General features: G+C 33.9%; 1 protein-coding gene across 2 annotated transcripts in view; it reads left to right on the top strand.

Annotated features, from left to right (window-relative positions):
- The window catches only part of LOC117214944 (uridine phosphorylase 1), a 48,113-nt gene extending 31,814 nt beyond the window's left edge, over positions 1-16,299 (top strand). For both annotated transcript variants that reach the window (XM_033461327.1, XM_033461326.1), the window contains exons 2-6: positions 3,147-3,270; positions 9,359-9,520; positions 12,599-12,784; positions 13,142-13,474; positions 13,635-16,299. In XM_033461327.1, the coding sequence (XP_033317218.1) occupies positions 3,147-3,270; positions 9,359-9,520; positions 12,599-12,784; positions 13,142-13,474; positions 13,635-13,817 (988 nt within the window). In that variant the 3' untranslated portion in view covers positions 13,818-16,299. The remainder of the gene's footprint in view (positions 1-3,146; positions 3,271-9,358; positions 9,521-12,598; positions 12,785-13,141; positions 13,475-13,634) is intronic.
- The last annotated feature ends 2,185 nt before the right edge of the window (positions 16,300-18,484 follow it).

Here is an 18,484-nt window from a genome sequence, read left to right as displayed (position 1 = left end):
GTCAACTACATATATGTTATACAAATATATATACAAATACAAACATGTTTGTTGCAGTATGACATTGTTTTACCATATATATGAACTTTGTTGTCCACGGTATTTGTTGTATTGGATGTTTGCTATGTAACATTTTAACTTATGGATGTTATCAAACGTATGTTCAATTGAATGGTGATCCATAAGTAGGAACCAACTAGATTTGGTCAATGTTGTAAACAATATAAATGGCGCTCATTAAAACTGCCCTCAGTATAAAATTACATAAAATATTGAGAATATTGTATTGGGATCAAAAGTATGATATTTCAGTTTCTAAACATTAAAATGGGACAATTTGCATATTTAAGTAATCTCCATTGTATGAATATTTCAGCATGTTAGCTTAATTGAAATAAAACATTGAACAAGCATTAATGTAAAACTATGAGCACACCTTATGTTAGTAAATTTTTCACAATAAACATTTCTTTTATACTTAATTTAATTCAATATACATTAACTAAGAAGCAAATTATACTAAAAAATAAAGCTGCATGTTTGATAATATTTAAATTTCATTGTAATTTTTAGGATTAAATAAAATACATGAAGAGTATGTGTGTGTGTGTGTGTATAATATGTTATTTATAATTTCAATCTTCAACGAAGATTATGAATACACACACGCTTAGGCGAACAATCTGAGAATGAAAAAAAGCTTAAGTTACTTTGGAGAATAGAATGTTAGATATCTGAAAGGTTCATGTATTATCGCTTGCAGACAGTATCTCGGAGAACAATGCTGTTGATAATCGCACTGAATGACGCTATGATTGTTTTAAGGAGGTTTGTACGTTCTTGTATTAATCAGCATTGTTACCTTATATTCGTAACACAAGATTTAATATACGCATCGCAGTATAACATATGAAAATGTTAAAGGTCTAAAATAGACATATAAGAATTATACATTGAAATGAATGTATAAATTAAAACTCCATCCAAGTATAGGACATGAATATATATATATATATATAATGGGAGCTGATTTTTATTCTTGCTTCGAGATTCCTTCTTCTCAAATAAAAGATGAAATCGTCGTGTATCTGATGTATGGTGAGAAATTTCCAGTTCTACTTTATATGGTACTCTAGAACATAGATTTCTGAAGTGTGGGTCGCGTTAAATATTCTACTATTACAGATTCGTTAGGAGAGTTGTATTCATCGATGATCGTCGTAAGAACAGTTCAAATTCTATTCAGTTCAAAATCAGAATAACGAGGAAGATGAGAACCCTTATTTCTGTCTAGTTTCTCTCAGCTCGTAGATCCGTATCAAGTCAATTTTATATTGCTTATCAATCAACTCTCGACACAATTACGTTTTGGCTAATCTTCGAGTAGGTCGCGAAAAATCACCGGTCTCGGAACTGGGTTCCGGTCCATAGAAGTTTGCGAAGCTTTGCTCTAGAAGTATGTAAGTCACTTATCGGATTTTGCTTGCATACGACTCATCTTTTGAAACAGTTCTTCGAGTTTTTTAAAGTTCCAGAGAACCTGATTCAAAGCTCTTGTGGCCTGTTTCAATACACGTACGTACATGATTTTACATTATCTTAAAAATATTGTAAGTTCTGATGTAATTGAAGTAAGTTCTTCAGATTTTAATGCCTATGAAGGTAAATATGGTAGTGGATATTTTTGTGGATATTTCCTCTCTTTTTAGAAGACTACGCATGAATTGTGCAAGTATCCTCCTTTATGATGTTGACGAGACAATATAAATAAGTATTCAAAGTTCATCTATGAATTATGATTATTAAATTCATTTATGCGAGGTTGATCATAGAAAGCGTACGCGTCTTATAATTATCAGAATATCAATTGTTCTCGTATAACATAGGTACTCGTTGAACTGACTCGTTTAACGATAATAAAACATTCGTTGTTATTTTTGCAACGAGTGCAATCATCGCACTCGTTTTTCTACTGCTCATGCACAAATTGGCACGACGAGTTGCATATTATGAGAACTGAATACAATTCTGCCACACGCAGTCATCGGTTTCCTCTTCGTCCTCGTCGTCAGGGGTTGCGAGGGTGAATATTCTGCTTGCAAAGAGAAGCTGGCAGGATTATGTTGAATTTACTTAAAAAAAGGAAATCGGTGGAATTTTACCAGCTATAATCGATTCAGTATTTTAAATTATTTATCCTATCGTATAAAATGATAGAACAACATCAATTCTATATATCAATAATTTATTTTTCAATGGTAAGTTTTTATTTGCCATGCATAATAACTAACGTTGATATCATAAAATTATACCTTGCCCAGTGGATTAATATTGTGTAACATTGCAGAACCGAATTATATACCTATGTAGAATCACATACATATGCCATATACATACCATGCATTAAACTAAAGTTATTACATATTATAATAATACGTAATTAATGCATACCATAATGGACAGAACTTATTCTATTATAGTACAAATAAACAAATACGTAATTTTCTTATGAATAAAAGACAGTATAGTTATATCGAACATGTTGGTGTAATCGTAAACAATCAATCGATTAACTCGGTAAACAGTAACGAAGGTACATATTTCGCACACGACAAGAATACATTTCTATTTACGAGACTTAAATAAATAAAAATGTTGATACACAACGCATAATAACCAACGTTAATATCATAAAATTATACCTTGCCCAGTGGATTAATAGATACAGTATAATAAATAATACATTTATAATAATATTGTGTAACATTGCAGAACCGAATTATATACCTATGTAGTATCACATACATATGCCATATACATATCATACATTAAACTATAAGTTATTACATATTATAATAATACGTAATTAATGCATACCATAATGGACAGAACTTATTCTATTATAGTATAAATAAACAAATACGTAATTTTCTTATGAATAAAAGACAGTATAGATATATCGAACATGTTGGTGTAATCGTAAACAATGAACCGATTAACTCGGTAAACAGTAACGAAGGTACATATTTCGCACACGACAAGAATACATTTCTATTTACAAGACTTAAATAAATAAAAATTTTGATACACAACGCATAAAGTTCTATATGTTTTTAACACGCTGTTCGCGTTTCGCACTTTTTTAGATATAGAGATGGATCTGTACGACTTCGAAATCCAAACATCGAGCTCATGGATCAGGATATACTGTATCATCTTGCTCTGGGTAGCGGCTCCCACGATCTCGTTGAAATGTTTGGCGACGTCAAGGTAAATCAAAGTAGTAGAGCTTCTTTTTCTGTGGAAAGAACTTTTACCTTTAGTTGTACTCCTTTTTTTTTTTTTTTTTTTTAAAAACTTTGTTTTATGTATAGTAGAACTCCTTTTCCTGTAGAAAACACTCTTTGACGTATAGTGAGACTTCTCTTTTTATTAGAAGGGCTCTATAATCTAATATAATAGAATGTTTTTCTTCTAGAAAAAAAGTTTTTTTTATATACAGTAGAGTTTATTTTATGTGAACTACATTTGTAGAAACAGAATTTTAGTTAGCACTCCGTTAACTGTGTTCTTTCTGTCTTTCTTCCATTAAGTGCTTTACCATGTAATAGTGGATGTCCCTTGCGTAACAATTTTTCTAATGAAAAATAAACGCAACGAAAAATTTTCTAAAACTTGTTACTCCAAGTTTTCATATTCGTGCTCTATTTTGATTTGTACGAAAAAGTTTCTATAATTCCTATAAAAGATGCGAACAAGTAGTTTTTCGCATATTGTCGTGTAACTTAAAAAAAATGTTACGTTATTAATTGCCTCGAAGATCGTTGCATATTAATTACGTATTACGCACGCTATTCCTAGAAACGTACTTTAATGTCAGTGCACCTTTAAACTCCTGACGCATATAGTTGAAACAATGCCAGAACATCGGTGCTTTCTAAAACATATTGAACTTACCTATAAATACATTGAGGCTTATTTCTCTCCCAAAGAAGTAGTTTTACAGTGTCACAACGACCTCAAAAACCTTTTTTATTACTTTATTCAAGACATATTTCGATTCTCGTACCGCATACAGCTTCGAGTATGTTTGTCAACTCAATTAATCTCACCAATTTCTTTCTCTATACTTGCGCGAACACTTTCTTGGCTAATTGCAATGTTTATGTTTGGGTTCTGCGTGCAGTATAGTAATCTCTATCAGTCGAATTTTCAGAGGTGAAGTATGACTAATTTCTGACAGTGGGTTAACACGGAATACTACCGATAACAATCAACTATGTATGTAGAAGCGCTGCAATGTGTATTTCCAAGCGTAAATTTGCATAACGTTCGAAACTACAATATGTGTGCTGTACACGATATCGTCGATGTATTACTATCTCTATTATCTATTTATAAATTTCTGCTCCATCGATCGTTAATTATCGGACTATCTTATCCACGATGAATTTTGTAATTTTCAGTGAATGTTAACGTTAGATATTAATTATATTCGTTATATTAAAGACGAAGCAAATAGAGTTAACTAAATTTATATCTATCGAAGATATTGAAAATGATAATGAAAAACTTTGTAATCGTAAAATTTTAGCGAAACATAATTTTCGATGAAATTGGGAAACAAGGTACGTACAACGTGCAAGTGCAGCAAAACAATTACGATAGCAATAAATATGTATAAAGCAATATTTGTAAATCATTGTTGTAAATTATTATGAATCACTATTTTACGTTTCTTTCCAGAAACGAATTTAAACAGGTTCGTTAAAAATTTATTTGATATAATTTTGATCAATTTCTTCTGCGTGCCATTTCGCAAGTTATTTTAACTTTTTGTTTGCTTGGATTGTCAGAAACAATTCAGTTTCATAAATGGCAAATGCTTCTGCGGCAGACACTTGTCATCTTGTCATCTATTGTTTCTCCTACGTATTGTATATCGTTCGAGCTTACGCAGTTGCAGTCAATCTATTGATTTTTATTTCGCATTGCTATTACGATCAAAAAACAGTTACATCAAGTAACGGAACACCAGGTTTTTATCATACTTGTCTTATCAGGTGAATTTGTTAGCAGTAATAAAGAGAGCCAAGAGCCGTGGCTCATAATAGATATACTTACCATATGTTTACATTGGCTACAAAATATTTTGGCACACTATCGTATTTATTTTAGTATTTACATACTAACTAATTAGGACTAGGTGCACTAAATTTCACATCATTTAATGTCACAATATTCGAATGAGCCTAAACATTCAAAAATATCAGAATGAAATTCTATAGAAATTGCAATGAAAAACATTTTGTTGGAAAATGGGTATGTGCCAATACTTTTCGTAGTCACTGTAATTTACATAAAAGAAACGAAGAAGGCTAAGTTTGAAAATTTGTATCGGAGAAATTTTTAAACGTTCACATTTTTAATCGTCTCGTTGCTAGGATTAGAGTTTTAACTTGGAAATCATGAAAACCTTACTCGCATCTCTCTGATTTCAACTACCTGGTATATTTTCCTAACATTGATAGACATAAACAGTGATCTGTGTAATATTAGAATGATGAAATAAATGGCAATAGTGTACTTTTAGCATGTAGTTGTAACATACTTATGTATGTACACTTCGTATATAGAACAGTTAACAGTCCAACCTGTTTACTGTAGCTAAAATCACAGAGTCCTACATTAATCCACAGACAAATCAATTTTAGATTGGTTTTAGTTCTAGCGAATATAAATTAAATATGACACTCGTACAGAGCTGATCGTGGCATCCACTGTTTAGATAATCAGACAATAATTTTTCATAGAAGAAAAGATTATCTGTCCTTTTGAGCTGCATTATAAATATTGATATTAATAAATATCGATTTACGCGTCAATGTGACGCATTTCGAATTTCACGAGGGAAATTACACGAACCGTTTACATTTTTCTTCTAACATTTGTACTGACGAGACAAATGTATGTCGAAATTCATTTTCTTCAAAGTTTTCTAATTTTAAAGTTTTCTATGTGGTGTACGCGTTAATTAAAACCGAAATGTCCGTAAACCTAGCGTTAACGAGGAGAGTAATTTTTAAGTAAGAAAGTAAGGATTTCTTCGATTTCTATTCTTCTTTTTTCCAGATTTCCTTGCAAGGGGCACAAATTTTCTATCGATCGTTTCGTTAATCGATTTTCTTGATAATCCAGATTCCGTGGTAGTTAATTTTCAACGCAAATGAAGCAAAACCTAAGAGATAGAAGATTTTTTAACTATTATTAAAATTAAAAGCAAATTAACTCGTCCTACAGATCTCAATTTCTTAGACGTAAGAATTTCTTCATTTGCGGATATTTTCTATCGAAAACACAAGTCATATGATGTTAACGGTTAGAAGAATGAACGTGAATGACGAAATTGATTTATCTCTTCTAATCTGTTATTTCACAATCCAAATATTTCTGGTTAAGAGGTGACTCGTGATGTGTTAACAGGTCACTAAATAACTCGTTATTTGTGAGAGAACCCAAAGAGATTTGTTCATCGCCGGTTAACGTTTAAATAAACGTCGAATTTCTTTTCGAGCTTTGCTCTCGTAGCTTCCAAATGAATCACGTTTGAGTTATGGACGCAATATTTACGTCGTGTATATTATTACGCCATTTAACGTTTCGCAGCTCGTACAAGCCACGAGCACGCATTCTTTTTATCGCGATCTCTTTTACGCTATCAGTGAAGCCGCGTTTACACAACGTATTCACGTTCATTGAAGGATATGCCATTAGAAGAAAGTACAATGTTTCGTGACCTAAATAGAACAATAGGCGAAACTTGCATGCGCGTGCTTCGGCTACACAGACAGCGGCGGTAATCCTCGAGGTATTATTTCGTACGTTGCTCGGCAACTGTTGTACACCGTCGAATTCTATGTTCCATTTAGAGAAAAGAGCAATTCCACTGTTGCAAATTACAAACAGCATCGGAGGAACGTGCCCCGTTGGTTTTGTTTGAGTAATTCGACGTTGGAAATCATTTTTTAACTCCTCGATGCTCCATTCTGTTTTATATATTTGATTATATTCGTTATAATTATATTTGTATATGTCGGGTTTACATTAGAATTAGGGTTAGGGGCGTGAAACGAATCTTCGTTTGGGTTACACGTTGTCGTTATGCAATAGAGAAGACATTGACAGTGCAAATACGATTATTATAGAACCGGACAAGTAACCGTGGTAGTTAGGTACTCGAGAAACTAATGACAATGATCCTAGGTTCAATAACGAATCCGCGGTCAATGGGATGATAGATGAACGCACTCACAAAATCTAAGTCGGACGCGTAATATTCACTGGTCGTAAAGGGTTACTCTTTTCATCGATGAGATCGCGAGCGAGAATGACTTTCCCGTCCCGATGATGCCACAGAGGAAAACTATATTGGGGTGTGTCTAAGGACACGAGATCATCGGATTCGTCGAGAAAAGCCTTCGTTCAGAAAGTAAGGGAAATTGGCGTTGCTGCTAATTGGTCAATCTCCATATCGGTGGTTAGAAAAAGATGCTAGCCGCCCTCGAGGGAAAGTTGCTAGTGGGAGACGCCGCTCGTTGAAAAATAGGTCTCCCCTATTTTCCCGTAGTTGGGACAAAGACTGTTTGTCTGTTTGAAGGACTTTAGTTGACTAAATCTTAAGATTTATAACGGGCCCTCGAGCTAGCTGAACATGTACTGCGGAGACGCATCGACATCTGGCAATCATCTTACTCGAAGAATAGGGTCTGCGTGTGGCGAGCTACGGGACAGAAACCGTTGGAATGTTTACTGTCGAGTGTTACAACTATTTCCTTTTTAAGGAGAGCTATAGAATTATTCCATGCCTTCGTTAGACAAAGCGTTCATCCCGTGACCGCGGCTACGTTCGGCGACTGGCTGTCGCCTCGAGCCCAAGCTCATTATCACAACTCTCGAACAATTACAATCGGATTGAATAACTACAATTGTTTAATTACAGCTATAGTAGACTCTAGGTTACAATGTTGCGGGATTAACCAAAATTCCAAAGACTCCGGTGTTCTTTCATCTCCGACATATATTTGATTGAAAATTTGTATTTTTCTCCGTAATAATAAAATGTAATTCTTTTAGATTTTTGCGAGCTACGTCTGCCAGCTATAGCACTGTAACACCTATGGCAGCTTGTGAGCTACGCATGGAAAAATATTTTCCATCAGCTTTCTTAAAGCACCTGTCCTTTCCAACTCCTGCACCTGTACCGGATGTGACAATTGCGCGATACAGGCGTACAGTGATTCACGGAAGTATCCCGGTGTTTGTTAATTTGCTCCAAAGCTGAGCAAAGTAAATTAATCGTTAAAAGATTAATTTTTGTTGCTTGTAATACCTGATACGTTAATGTGTTAAAATTTATGATACAAAATGAACGTTCGTATAGGATATTTGAAGTCCATAATCTACGTGAAGCACCTAAGTTTCTTTCATTAAAAATAAAACTCTTTAGAACTGACTACACATAGCCTGAAGTTCAGATGAAAGCATCGTGGAAGCGGAAATGCTACATATTTTTAATTGAATATGACACGAGAAAGAGCATTATCGTGGGATACTATAAGAGGGAAATATTTCTCCATACCTCACGGCTATAAAACACAATACAGTACAGTAGAATTCCATTTATTTGAACTTGATAGGGAGCAGACATAATAAAAGTTCGTTGATTCTTTCTATTTATCACTTCCCATTCGAATAATATGAATTAATATTCAAATTAGTGGATTCAGTTAAACGGGCATTAACTATGTTTCAATAAATACAGTTTAGATGAATGAAGGGAGAGAATTGGAACCACTACAACAGATTTATCTGTGGATAACGTACTTAAAATATTAAACTGGATAGATGCGATTAAAGAATGTTCGTAGAAAGCACTGTACGTGGCAAAATTGAGAAATGTTGATTTTCTGTTGGAAAATTCTACGTACCAATGAGAATGCCGTAGTATTTGACTTAAATTTTATTTTTTAAATAATTTCAGTGCAATTTCCCTTTCTAAATAGTTATTAACAACGCTGAAAGATAGTGTAACAGCTTCACCTCTATAGAAAATGATATAGCTGCTAATAGACATTGGTTAATGGCCTTTTTACTTTTGTAATGGAACATCGTGCTTTCTTTACAAATAAGAAGTGGCGCATACAGGCTTTTGTACAGATACACTTTTCTTCTTCATGAAATTGGATCGTGTCAATGCGGAAGATTCCTTTTCCTTCTGAAAAGCTTGTCTCCTGCCACTTGCAATGTATTCAACGAGCTTTCTTCAATTATGTAATTAATTCTATAACTCTGTTTACAGTTCGTGTGCATGGGAGGAACACCAAAGCGTATGGAAGATTTTGCTCACTTCATAATGAAGGAAATAGGTCACAAGCTTCCGGCAGGCACGACACTTCTTGATATTAGCCAGTATTCATATCGTTACTCTATGTATAAAGTCGGACCAGTCCTTTCTATTAGCGTGAGTATACTTGACATTGCGTTTATTTTTCGAAAATTATTCCTTTAGGAATGTTTCATATTCACGAGACTACGGATTTTCATGTATTTGTGGGGAATTTTAAGCTGCAAATATGCATTAATATACATTGTAAAATAATACATATACATAATAACAGATACATAAAATATCCAAAGTAGAATATTCGTTATAATATTTATTAGGCGAAGCCTAATATTCGCTTACAAGTAATTTATGAATAATTAATGAAGATAGCAAATCGCTGGAAATACGTCACGCCTTATCGTACGTTATTTTTTGTTTTTACTTCAAATCACGTTTTTCAGGTTTAAATATCGTCTTTGCATCGTGAGTTACAGTGAACAACGTAAATCAAGAATTGTTAAGATCTGTTAAAATTGGCTATTTACACAATCGTGCGATCCGAATTTAATTAAATTGGAACGCTGCAGCATCTCTCGAGGACAGAACAGGACGTAGGTGAAATTGAAAAGCTTATTGAAACTGAATGAAATATGCCTTCACCCTATTTGCTCGCGGTTAACTTGCATTCGATTTAATCAGAATTGTATGTCCAAGATTAGATAGAACATGCATACGACCAGTTTGTGATAAAATAATGAGAGAACGTTGAGCAACGAATGTTGAAGATTATTTTCTATTATAGGCTGGAAGGCAGCTACTTTCGAACAAATTTATCCAATTGATGCAGTAAATAGCAACATTTATCGTGAGATAAATGCCAGAATTGCCTGATTTTAAATCACCTGGAATATATCTCACTTTGTGGAAAATACAAATTAAATCACTTTTCAAAAGATAATTGGGACATAACAAAATTAAATGAAGTACATAGAATGTCAACATGTTACATGTTAACATAACATGTTAAAAATTATTTCCCAAATAGTACAGAATTCTGTGCTTTTGCTCAAGTTTACGATATTAATATAGTTGCATAATTAATAATTTGGCCAGTGATGTGTTCAAAATTATTCTGAAAATAATGCAGAATATTTTATTTCAATTTAATTTTCTGATATTAATACAAGCAATGTATATACATACACATCAATCGTGTAACATCTGAATATATTATATACATATATATATATATATATATATATATATATATACATACATACATACATACATACATATATATGTATATACTTTTTATTATATGTATTATATACATACATATATTGATGTGTATGTATTGTTGAAAAGTAGAAGCGAGATAAAACAAAAAATATTCTATGACCTTGGTAATATAAAGAAATATTTCATTAATTAAATTTCTTATCCCAATGGCCTCACTTATTGTAACGCATCTACGATATTACTCTTTTTACTTTTGTGGAGTATCACGATTCCATTAAATCCTCAATTTTGCAAGTTTAAATAAATTGATAAGCAGTATTTCTGCTTAATTAGATATATATCTTCGATAATAATCGATACAACATTTTTTACTTCGTTTTATCTGCTCCATCCAATTACTTTCTTCAAAGGAGCCATTTCTTTTCAGGTTTTATATTAGAGAAAGTGTACAGTTTTAGCTTTAAATCACATTCTAATTATAAACGAGGCATAAGCTTTGCATAATTGCGATAACAGTTTCTGGTTTCAACGATGCTTTAAAAGCGAATTAATCGAAATTGGATAGTTTTAACTTTGAAGTAAATTGCTTGAAGAGAACAAGCCTCTTTCCTGTTTAACGCAAAATAAAGAAGAACACTGCAATAATTTATAATTATATTTGATACTTTGTGAACTTTATAAACTTTATCCGGGTACGTTATTTCAGTTACTCTCAATCTAATTGTGCTTTCTGTTATTCTTAACGGAACAGAGAAGATATTAATATGTCTTATTTCTCGTTTCGACTTCATATTAAAGTTTTCCTTAAAACATGAAAGTATTCTTACTTGTTAAAACAAAGTACACGTCAGAGCGTAATAATTCAGAGATCGTAGCTGAGCTAATTGACTCCTTAATTAACTCACTCTGTCGAAAGTCTGTAAGGAGATTTCTGAGAAAGAGCCTTTGGCAAATAATAGTTGCGTGAGTATTGTACTTGCTAATCAAATGGTTGAATTGTTATGAAATTCTTATCCATCTCGCAAATAAGAAAAAGAAGAAAATTCTCTAAGACTGATTACAATTATCAATGCAAACGTAGCTAATATTAAAAAACTAGAACCGAAACGTTTACTCGGTTCACCGCTTTACTTTAAGAGTGCTTTTCTCAGGGAAGCTTCTTAATTATTGGCACGAATAAAAAACGAGTAGTTAGAAATTTCAAAGCTAAAAATTCCAAACTAGATACGACATATGCGTTTCGTTCGACGAATAACCGTAATAGTAAGTCGTAATAGGAATCATTGGTCAGCAACAAGTCACACGTTCGAGCGTAAAGCAACATCGAGATTCCATTAGAAGGGAGAACGTCTAGTCGAGCTTTCCACGATAATCATACACGCTTCTCTTCTCCCGTGGGTTTCTCCATGCACCAGTTACTCGGCTGGTGGAGCAAACTATTTTTTATCGACGCTTTGTGCAAATCATCCGTGTGACGCGACAACACGTCAAACGACGCGAGAAACACAAAAGAAGTTGCGTAGCCATAGAGAAGTTCATCCTCGCAAGTGGTGCGAAAAGAAGTTGCGCCACTTTATCGCGTTACGATGACTGGACGGCAAAGTTCAGAACTTTTTCATTCTTTTCAGCGTTTTAAATTTAGAAGACCGTCTAAAAGAGGATCTAGGGAACATACAGAAATTTACTCCATCGGAGGCTACAAAATATCCTACGGTCGTCCTCAATCGCGTCGTATTAAAATCTTCCTGTCGTTAAAATCAAAAAATCAACGAAAACCAATGGGATATCGCCTCGCTGGATATTTACACGTCATTGTTCGCATTTTCATCGACCATACGCGGTCTAAGTACCTGCCATAAATTGTTCCAACTCTGAGTAACGCTATGTGGCATCGACGATTCTTAAAAATATGAACATAAACACAAGAGAAAAGAATATCGTCGATAGGAGGAATATAGGAAATTTTCTGTTTAGCATGGAATGGGCATGCCGTCGGTTGGAATTTTGCTTCACGAAATGATCAAGCTGATGTACCACGCGAAGGTGAAGGATCCGATATTCTTCAGGATTGGTACTTGTGGTGGGATCGGCCTTGAAGGCGGTACCGTGGTAATTTCCGAGGAAGCGGTCGATGGAATGCTGAAGTCGTACTTGGAAGTGGTAAGAAGTTCTTGTGGAATCCGGCATCTGGCCATTCCGATAGTTCTTGCTTTCTTTTCCCCTGTTCTTAGCTTTGCAATCGTCACGCTTCGATCAAGTGAATGACTCGCCGTGTCTTGGTTGAAACGCGTTGTTCAAACTTCCAATCTTTTCCAAAGAATAGATGGCTATTAAAAATGATCTATAATTCCATCAGCGACTAATTAACAACTAATAGCAAAATTTCAAATAGCAACTAACTTCATTAACGATTACGTTCAAAGTTGCTTGATCGTAGATTGTTCGAACGAGTAGGAAATCTATTTTTTTATAAAGTTGCGTCCACCTCTGACTGTTGCTTTTTATTTTTGTTTTTAGCCTGTGCTCGGCAAAGTGGTGAGGAGGCCTGCTAAGTTAGACCGACAACTAGCTCGCGATCTAAAGGCTCTAGCACACCGTGACGATCCTTATGACACCGTAATCGGTAAAACAATGTGTACCGACGACTTCTACGAAGGACAGGGGCGTATGGACGGTGCATTCTGTGAATTCACGGAGAACGATAAGATGGATTACTTGAACAAGTTGCACAAAGCTGGCGTAGTGAATATAGAGATGGAGAGTTTATCGTTTGGAGCACTCACACATCTAGCGGGCATTAAGTCTGCTGTCGTCTGCGTAACATTGCTAGATCGATTCAAAGGCGATCAGGTAGATTTTCGTCATTTTTATACTTAGAATGCATCGTTGGAGATTTATAAAATTTCCATGAAAAATTACGAATTGGTCGACGCGATATACATATGCTGGTAGTTTCAGCGTTAGGATCTGTTATTGATCGTTTGTACTAAATTGACCATTGTCTATGTAGGTGCTGGCACCGAAAGAAGTCCTGAATGAATGGCAAATAAGACCGCAACAATTAGTCGCACGCTATATAACGAGATATCTTCAACGAAAAGGCCGCCTCTCCTTAGATGGCCACGGATCAATGTGTGTGAAAAGCCCGCGCCGGTTCAAACTGGTGCAACAGGAATCTGAAAACTACGATTAAATTCGAGACGGCCCGAGACTAAAGGAATTGCCACGAAAATCTGTTATGGAGTCTGTTAACAGATGAATGTACTGTTAAAATACAATGGAAAAGCACGCATTAGTTGATTCTACCAACGATTAGCTTATTGATCGGGCGTCGTTTCACTTCTTTATATACATTCAAGTCACAAATATTATTGTTAGTAAGGAAAAAAAGAAAGAAAGGTGTTCCTTCTTATTTTTTTTATGAATTAAACTATTATTTAATTCTTTTTTGTGTGTAGATTTTACGTACAAAGTATTTCTTGGAAAGAGTTTACATAGAAAAGTAAAATCTCGATTACCATATACGTTGTGAACATACTTTTGTAAATCTTGTGTATTTAATTATCAATGTCGAGTTATTAATGAAATTTGACGTATAAAACGAACTGTTATCTCACATATTACGCTGTTACTTCAGCGTCGTAAAAAGTTTCTTAATGTGTTTTTTTGGTATTACATCATTTTCTAAGTTTCTAACACTGCGTACCTATGTGTCGTTGTAGTATTTAATGTAAAATTTGTAAGTTGCACTTAAGTTTCACGATAGTTACGAAGTAAAAGCTCAAAGAGTCACAAACCTCATCAGTTTCGCTGCACATTATGGTGCTGTGATCCAAGTACAAAGCAGCAAGGTATTTAAAAAAATAATTACCAAAGTACATCATGTACGTTCGTAATGACCACACTTGGCCACATATCTATTGTCTGTGTATTTTCTGAAAGTTTTATTTCAGACTGCGATTATAATTATATGCGAAGACATATGAAGAAGTTTAACATTTATCGACCAAGAGTACTTTACGTTTTAATTACGAAAATATCATGTAAATCTTGACAAATTTTGTACACGATGTGCTGAAGTTCTACAACGGATCTATGAATGGTTTATTGTAGTCCTGTGGTGCTCGCAGTTTTATTAGTTATGAAATTGATTAAGTACGAAACTGCAAATTCCTTTAGCTATGTTTTAAGGACGTATGAAATATCTTACTCGATAATGTTAAGATTCTGTGTATTAGTAGTTGATTAGAAATCTAGCAGCACATTCCACATAGTTAAATAAAAGCATGCTTTCGTTCAGCTGACGTTTGTGATGCGATTGAGGTTCTTTTACATATATGTATACCATATATTATGGGCGTATATATAAAAACAACCTCGGCATTCAGGATTCAATCGAGACTGGATTAAGAATTCAAAAATAAAAAGAAACAGATATAGTAACGAAATTTCCGTCATTATTTTCGTTTTATTCTTTGGAACTTTGCTTCCCAGTGCCAAACAATACATTTGAAGAATAATTTATTTTAATAAAATTCTTAATCCTGTTTCAACGTTATAACTAGTTGAAGTTCTATGACTAATAAACACGTTAAAATAGTTGGTCACAAACCAGTTACGATTATCTCAACGCAAGAAAAAGGCAGATACAGAGACTCCGTAAGAAGTTTAAATAGAAAAATAAATGTAGTTAACGTTTTTAATTAGTAGCTATATTCGCAAGAATTCCATGTTATATATATTTTTAAGGTGTGTATGTGTTTTTGTATTAATATAAATTTGTTGATCGAAGGATATGTCGACACTTGTTCTGGAATAAAAGTAAAAAGTCGGCAAATTAAACTAGATATTTATGAAACGTCTAAATGTAATCAATCACTGCATTATTATATACTATTGTAACGATGATTTTTAAAGGTTTACTATAGACCTAAAATATCTTATTTTCTGGAAACAAGATTTTAGTATTAGGCTTTAGTAGTATCATAAGTTTTCATTGCTTTTATACGTACGAAATATTTTGTTAACGGAAATATAACATAATGGGAATTATTTTCGATTTTTTGAAGTGATGGAATGGCGAATAGGAAATATTCAAAGATTTTTAGTCTGCGTTCTCATGAACTCTGGATTCTCTAAATGTGTTCAACGAAAAACATTTCTGGAACGGACAAACCTTACATTTCTTGTAAATGTTTGACGAAAGCTTATTTTTGTCTAAACTTTTAACATCATGAAAAGTTGGATGAATTTTTTATGCAAAAACACTACCACGCGCTAAATGTACCGAATTTTAAGTAAATCATGTCAAGTAGATTATATCAGCTAATAAATGTATTGTTCATGGTGTTCCTTCTTTTATAAATTTATATATGGTTGTAGTAAAATTAATTTTATGTTTTTTATTTAATTACTGTTGCAGCAAACTATGTATTTTAAAGCCATAAAAATCTTAGAAAGATTAAAATTTTCTTTTTATACTACTTTTGAACTAGATTGACATCGTTCAAACGATCGAACGCTAATGTTCGCTGATTGGGGAAAAGAAACTAACGCATTAGCACTTGTAACATTGTATCACACGGTACGCACAATTCCCCGTTTAATGTTTATCGTATAACTTTGCATAAGAGTTCGTCGTAATTGTTAAATAAAAATTGTTGGTGTTACGATTATAGTTCAGCCTCGAGGTTGCACACGGCGGTGCTTCGGTATGTTAATTATATTTTTGTGATTGCCGATTCCCATGTTGTATCGTGTTTACTATATCGTAGCTAGCAATGTTATATAATTATACGATACACCTCCATTGACGTTGTTGAGCGCCGAATGTAAAAATTGACCTCCGTAATATTAAATTGGCGGAGAATAAACGACAGAACTTGAAATCGAATTTGTTTCAACGCGTTTATTCCTGTTCGATCGTCCGCGTAATCAAATAACGATCAGCGTTGACGCTGACTGACCTTAGCGCGATTAATGATTTGCAAGAAAAAAAAATCGAAATGCAGGTAGACAAAATTTATCAATCGACGTATGAAGTGTCTTGAATCGATTTCAATGTTCTGCCAACAGCCTAAATATACAGATACATAATTTAGGAAAATAGATCTTACAGAGTTGAAATTAACCTTTTATTCGATAGTAGCGAACCAAGTGACTTGTACAAAAGCATTTTCTTCCTCGTTTCACGCGTGCACGCGCACGTAAGCATTTTTTATAACGATGTCCAGTCGATTACTTGCAGTTCTGTAACACGGACAGATCCGATCGATGTCGACTTTTGGCTTTTCAAGGATTAACCGCGTTATCTGTCGCAGTTTCGCGTTGACGTTTCGCGAACATTATGGTTCGCTTTTCCAAGGGATAACGCGATTGACTCTGTAAAGCGAGAGGCACGACGTGCATCGTGAACCATCGTGAAAGCTTAAAATCTAAAATTGGATTGATTGAATATATTTCGAAACTATGGTATCTCGAGTTGCCTACATTAGAGATTAATGGGAATAAGTTGAGTTTACACTATTACTTGTATGTTTTTGTTTTCTATAAACAACGACATATCTGTGATGCGTATTAAGAAATTAATGAGAAGTATTACGAGGAGTACCAAATGTTATTATACATACACGTATTCAACTTAAAAAATGACTTTTCTCAGTCGTATACACATGCCTATGACATATTGTCGATACTTATTGTCTATTTATTAATATCCTACTATTTCATGAGAAATAGTACTACCATTTCGTGAGAAATTCTTCACTGTTATATCGCTATCTTTTAACATTATCAAATTACTACTTAATCGATGCAACATCGACGAGAAAGGTGTTTAGTGTAAGTTCATTAATATTATTCAGCTATCGCTGTCCTTTCACTGTGAACGTATTTATTTATATGCAACACTATTTATGATATAACTAATCTGTCTTCTTTTTTTAGAGATCAATTACTCTGACAGATGGATTATATATATATATATAATTATATATATATATTATATAATATTATATATATATATATACATAACATTATTTATTGTGCACTATGTTATAAAAGGACAATAAAAAAGGAATTAATACCATGCAGTGTCTTTTATAGAGTCTTAATTCTCAAGTTATTATTTCAAATCTAAAAGATATCTGTAAGCGCAATTTTCATTTTAATTGGATTAACAAAATTAAGGAGCGTGTCTTTTGAAAAGTACAAGAACTTAGCCAAAGTTGTTTTATTTTCTTTTTTTTTTTTTTTGTACACCTTATAACCAAGTGAAAAGAATGTAAATGTCTTTGGTACTACATTGAACGATACGTGTTTTACAGACGCCTGTCCATGATTCTTTAATCCTGCTATATCCTTTGAATCATTTTTTCATTTGATCGTGTCTGTTTATCGGAATGTTTCTTACGATCGAGGGAAACACCAGTGAGGATCGTTACTGATATACGTAATTTTTCGTTTCGGTTTTGTGTTAAAGTCTTTCTTAGAAGATTTAAGACCTTCTACTCGCTGAAGCAAGAACCAGATTGCAGCATTTATATCCGAGGGACGACAGTTAACGAACAGTTCTTTGCGGAAATTAACGTTGTTACGCCACGAGGTTTACCACAGGCTGTATTTTCTAACCGTCGCTCGCGGTCCTACAGCGTCGCAGGCAGACCTTCTTATCTGCCCACCGAATCATATACAATGTATCGACGAGAGCATAGTTGTCGCCAAGCAGCGAGCTCTAGAAACTTCGATTTTTGACCGTTACGTTTTTCACACAAGAGGCATACGTGATCATAGGCGCGAGCGGTGGCGTGACCCGAGCATAGTGGGGGTCGTCTTCCAAATGAGACAAAGGAATAATCGAAG

Source organism: Bombus bifarius, unplaced genomic scaffold (genome assembly GCF_011952205.1).
Source record: "Bombus bifarius isolate JDL3187 unplaced genomic scaffold, Bbif_JDL3187 scf7180000009275, whole genome shotgun sequence".
Classification (NCBI taxonomy): domain Eukaryota; kingdom Metazoa; phylum Arthropoda; class Insecta; order Hymenoptera; family Apidae; genus Bombus; species Bombus bifarius.
Note: the sequence above shows the minus strand (reverse complement) of the source record. Positions and strands in the feature narration are given on the sequence as shown.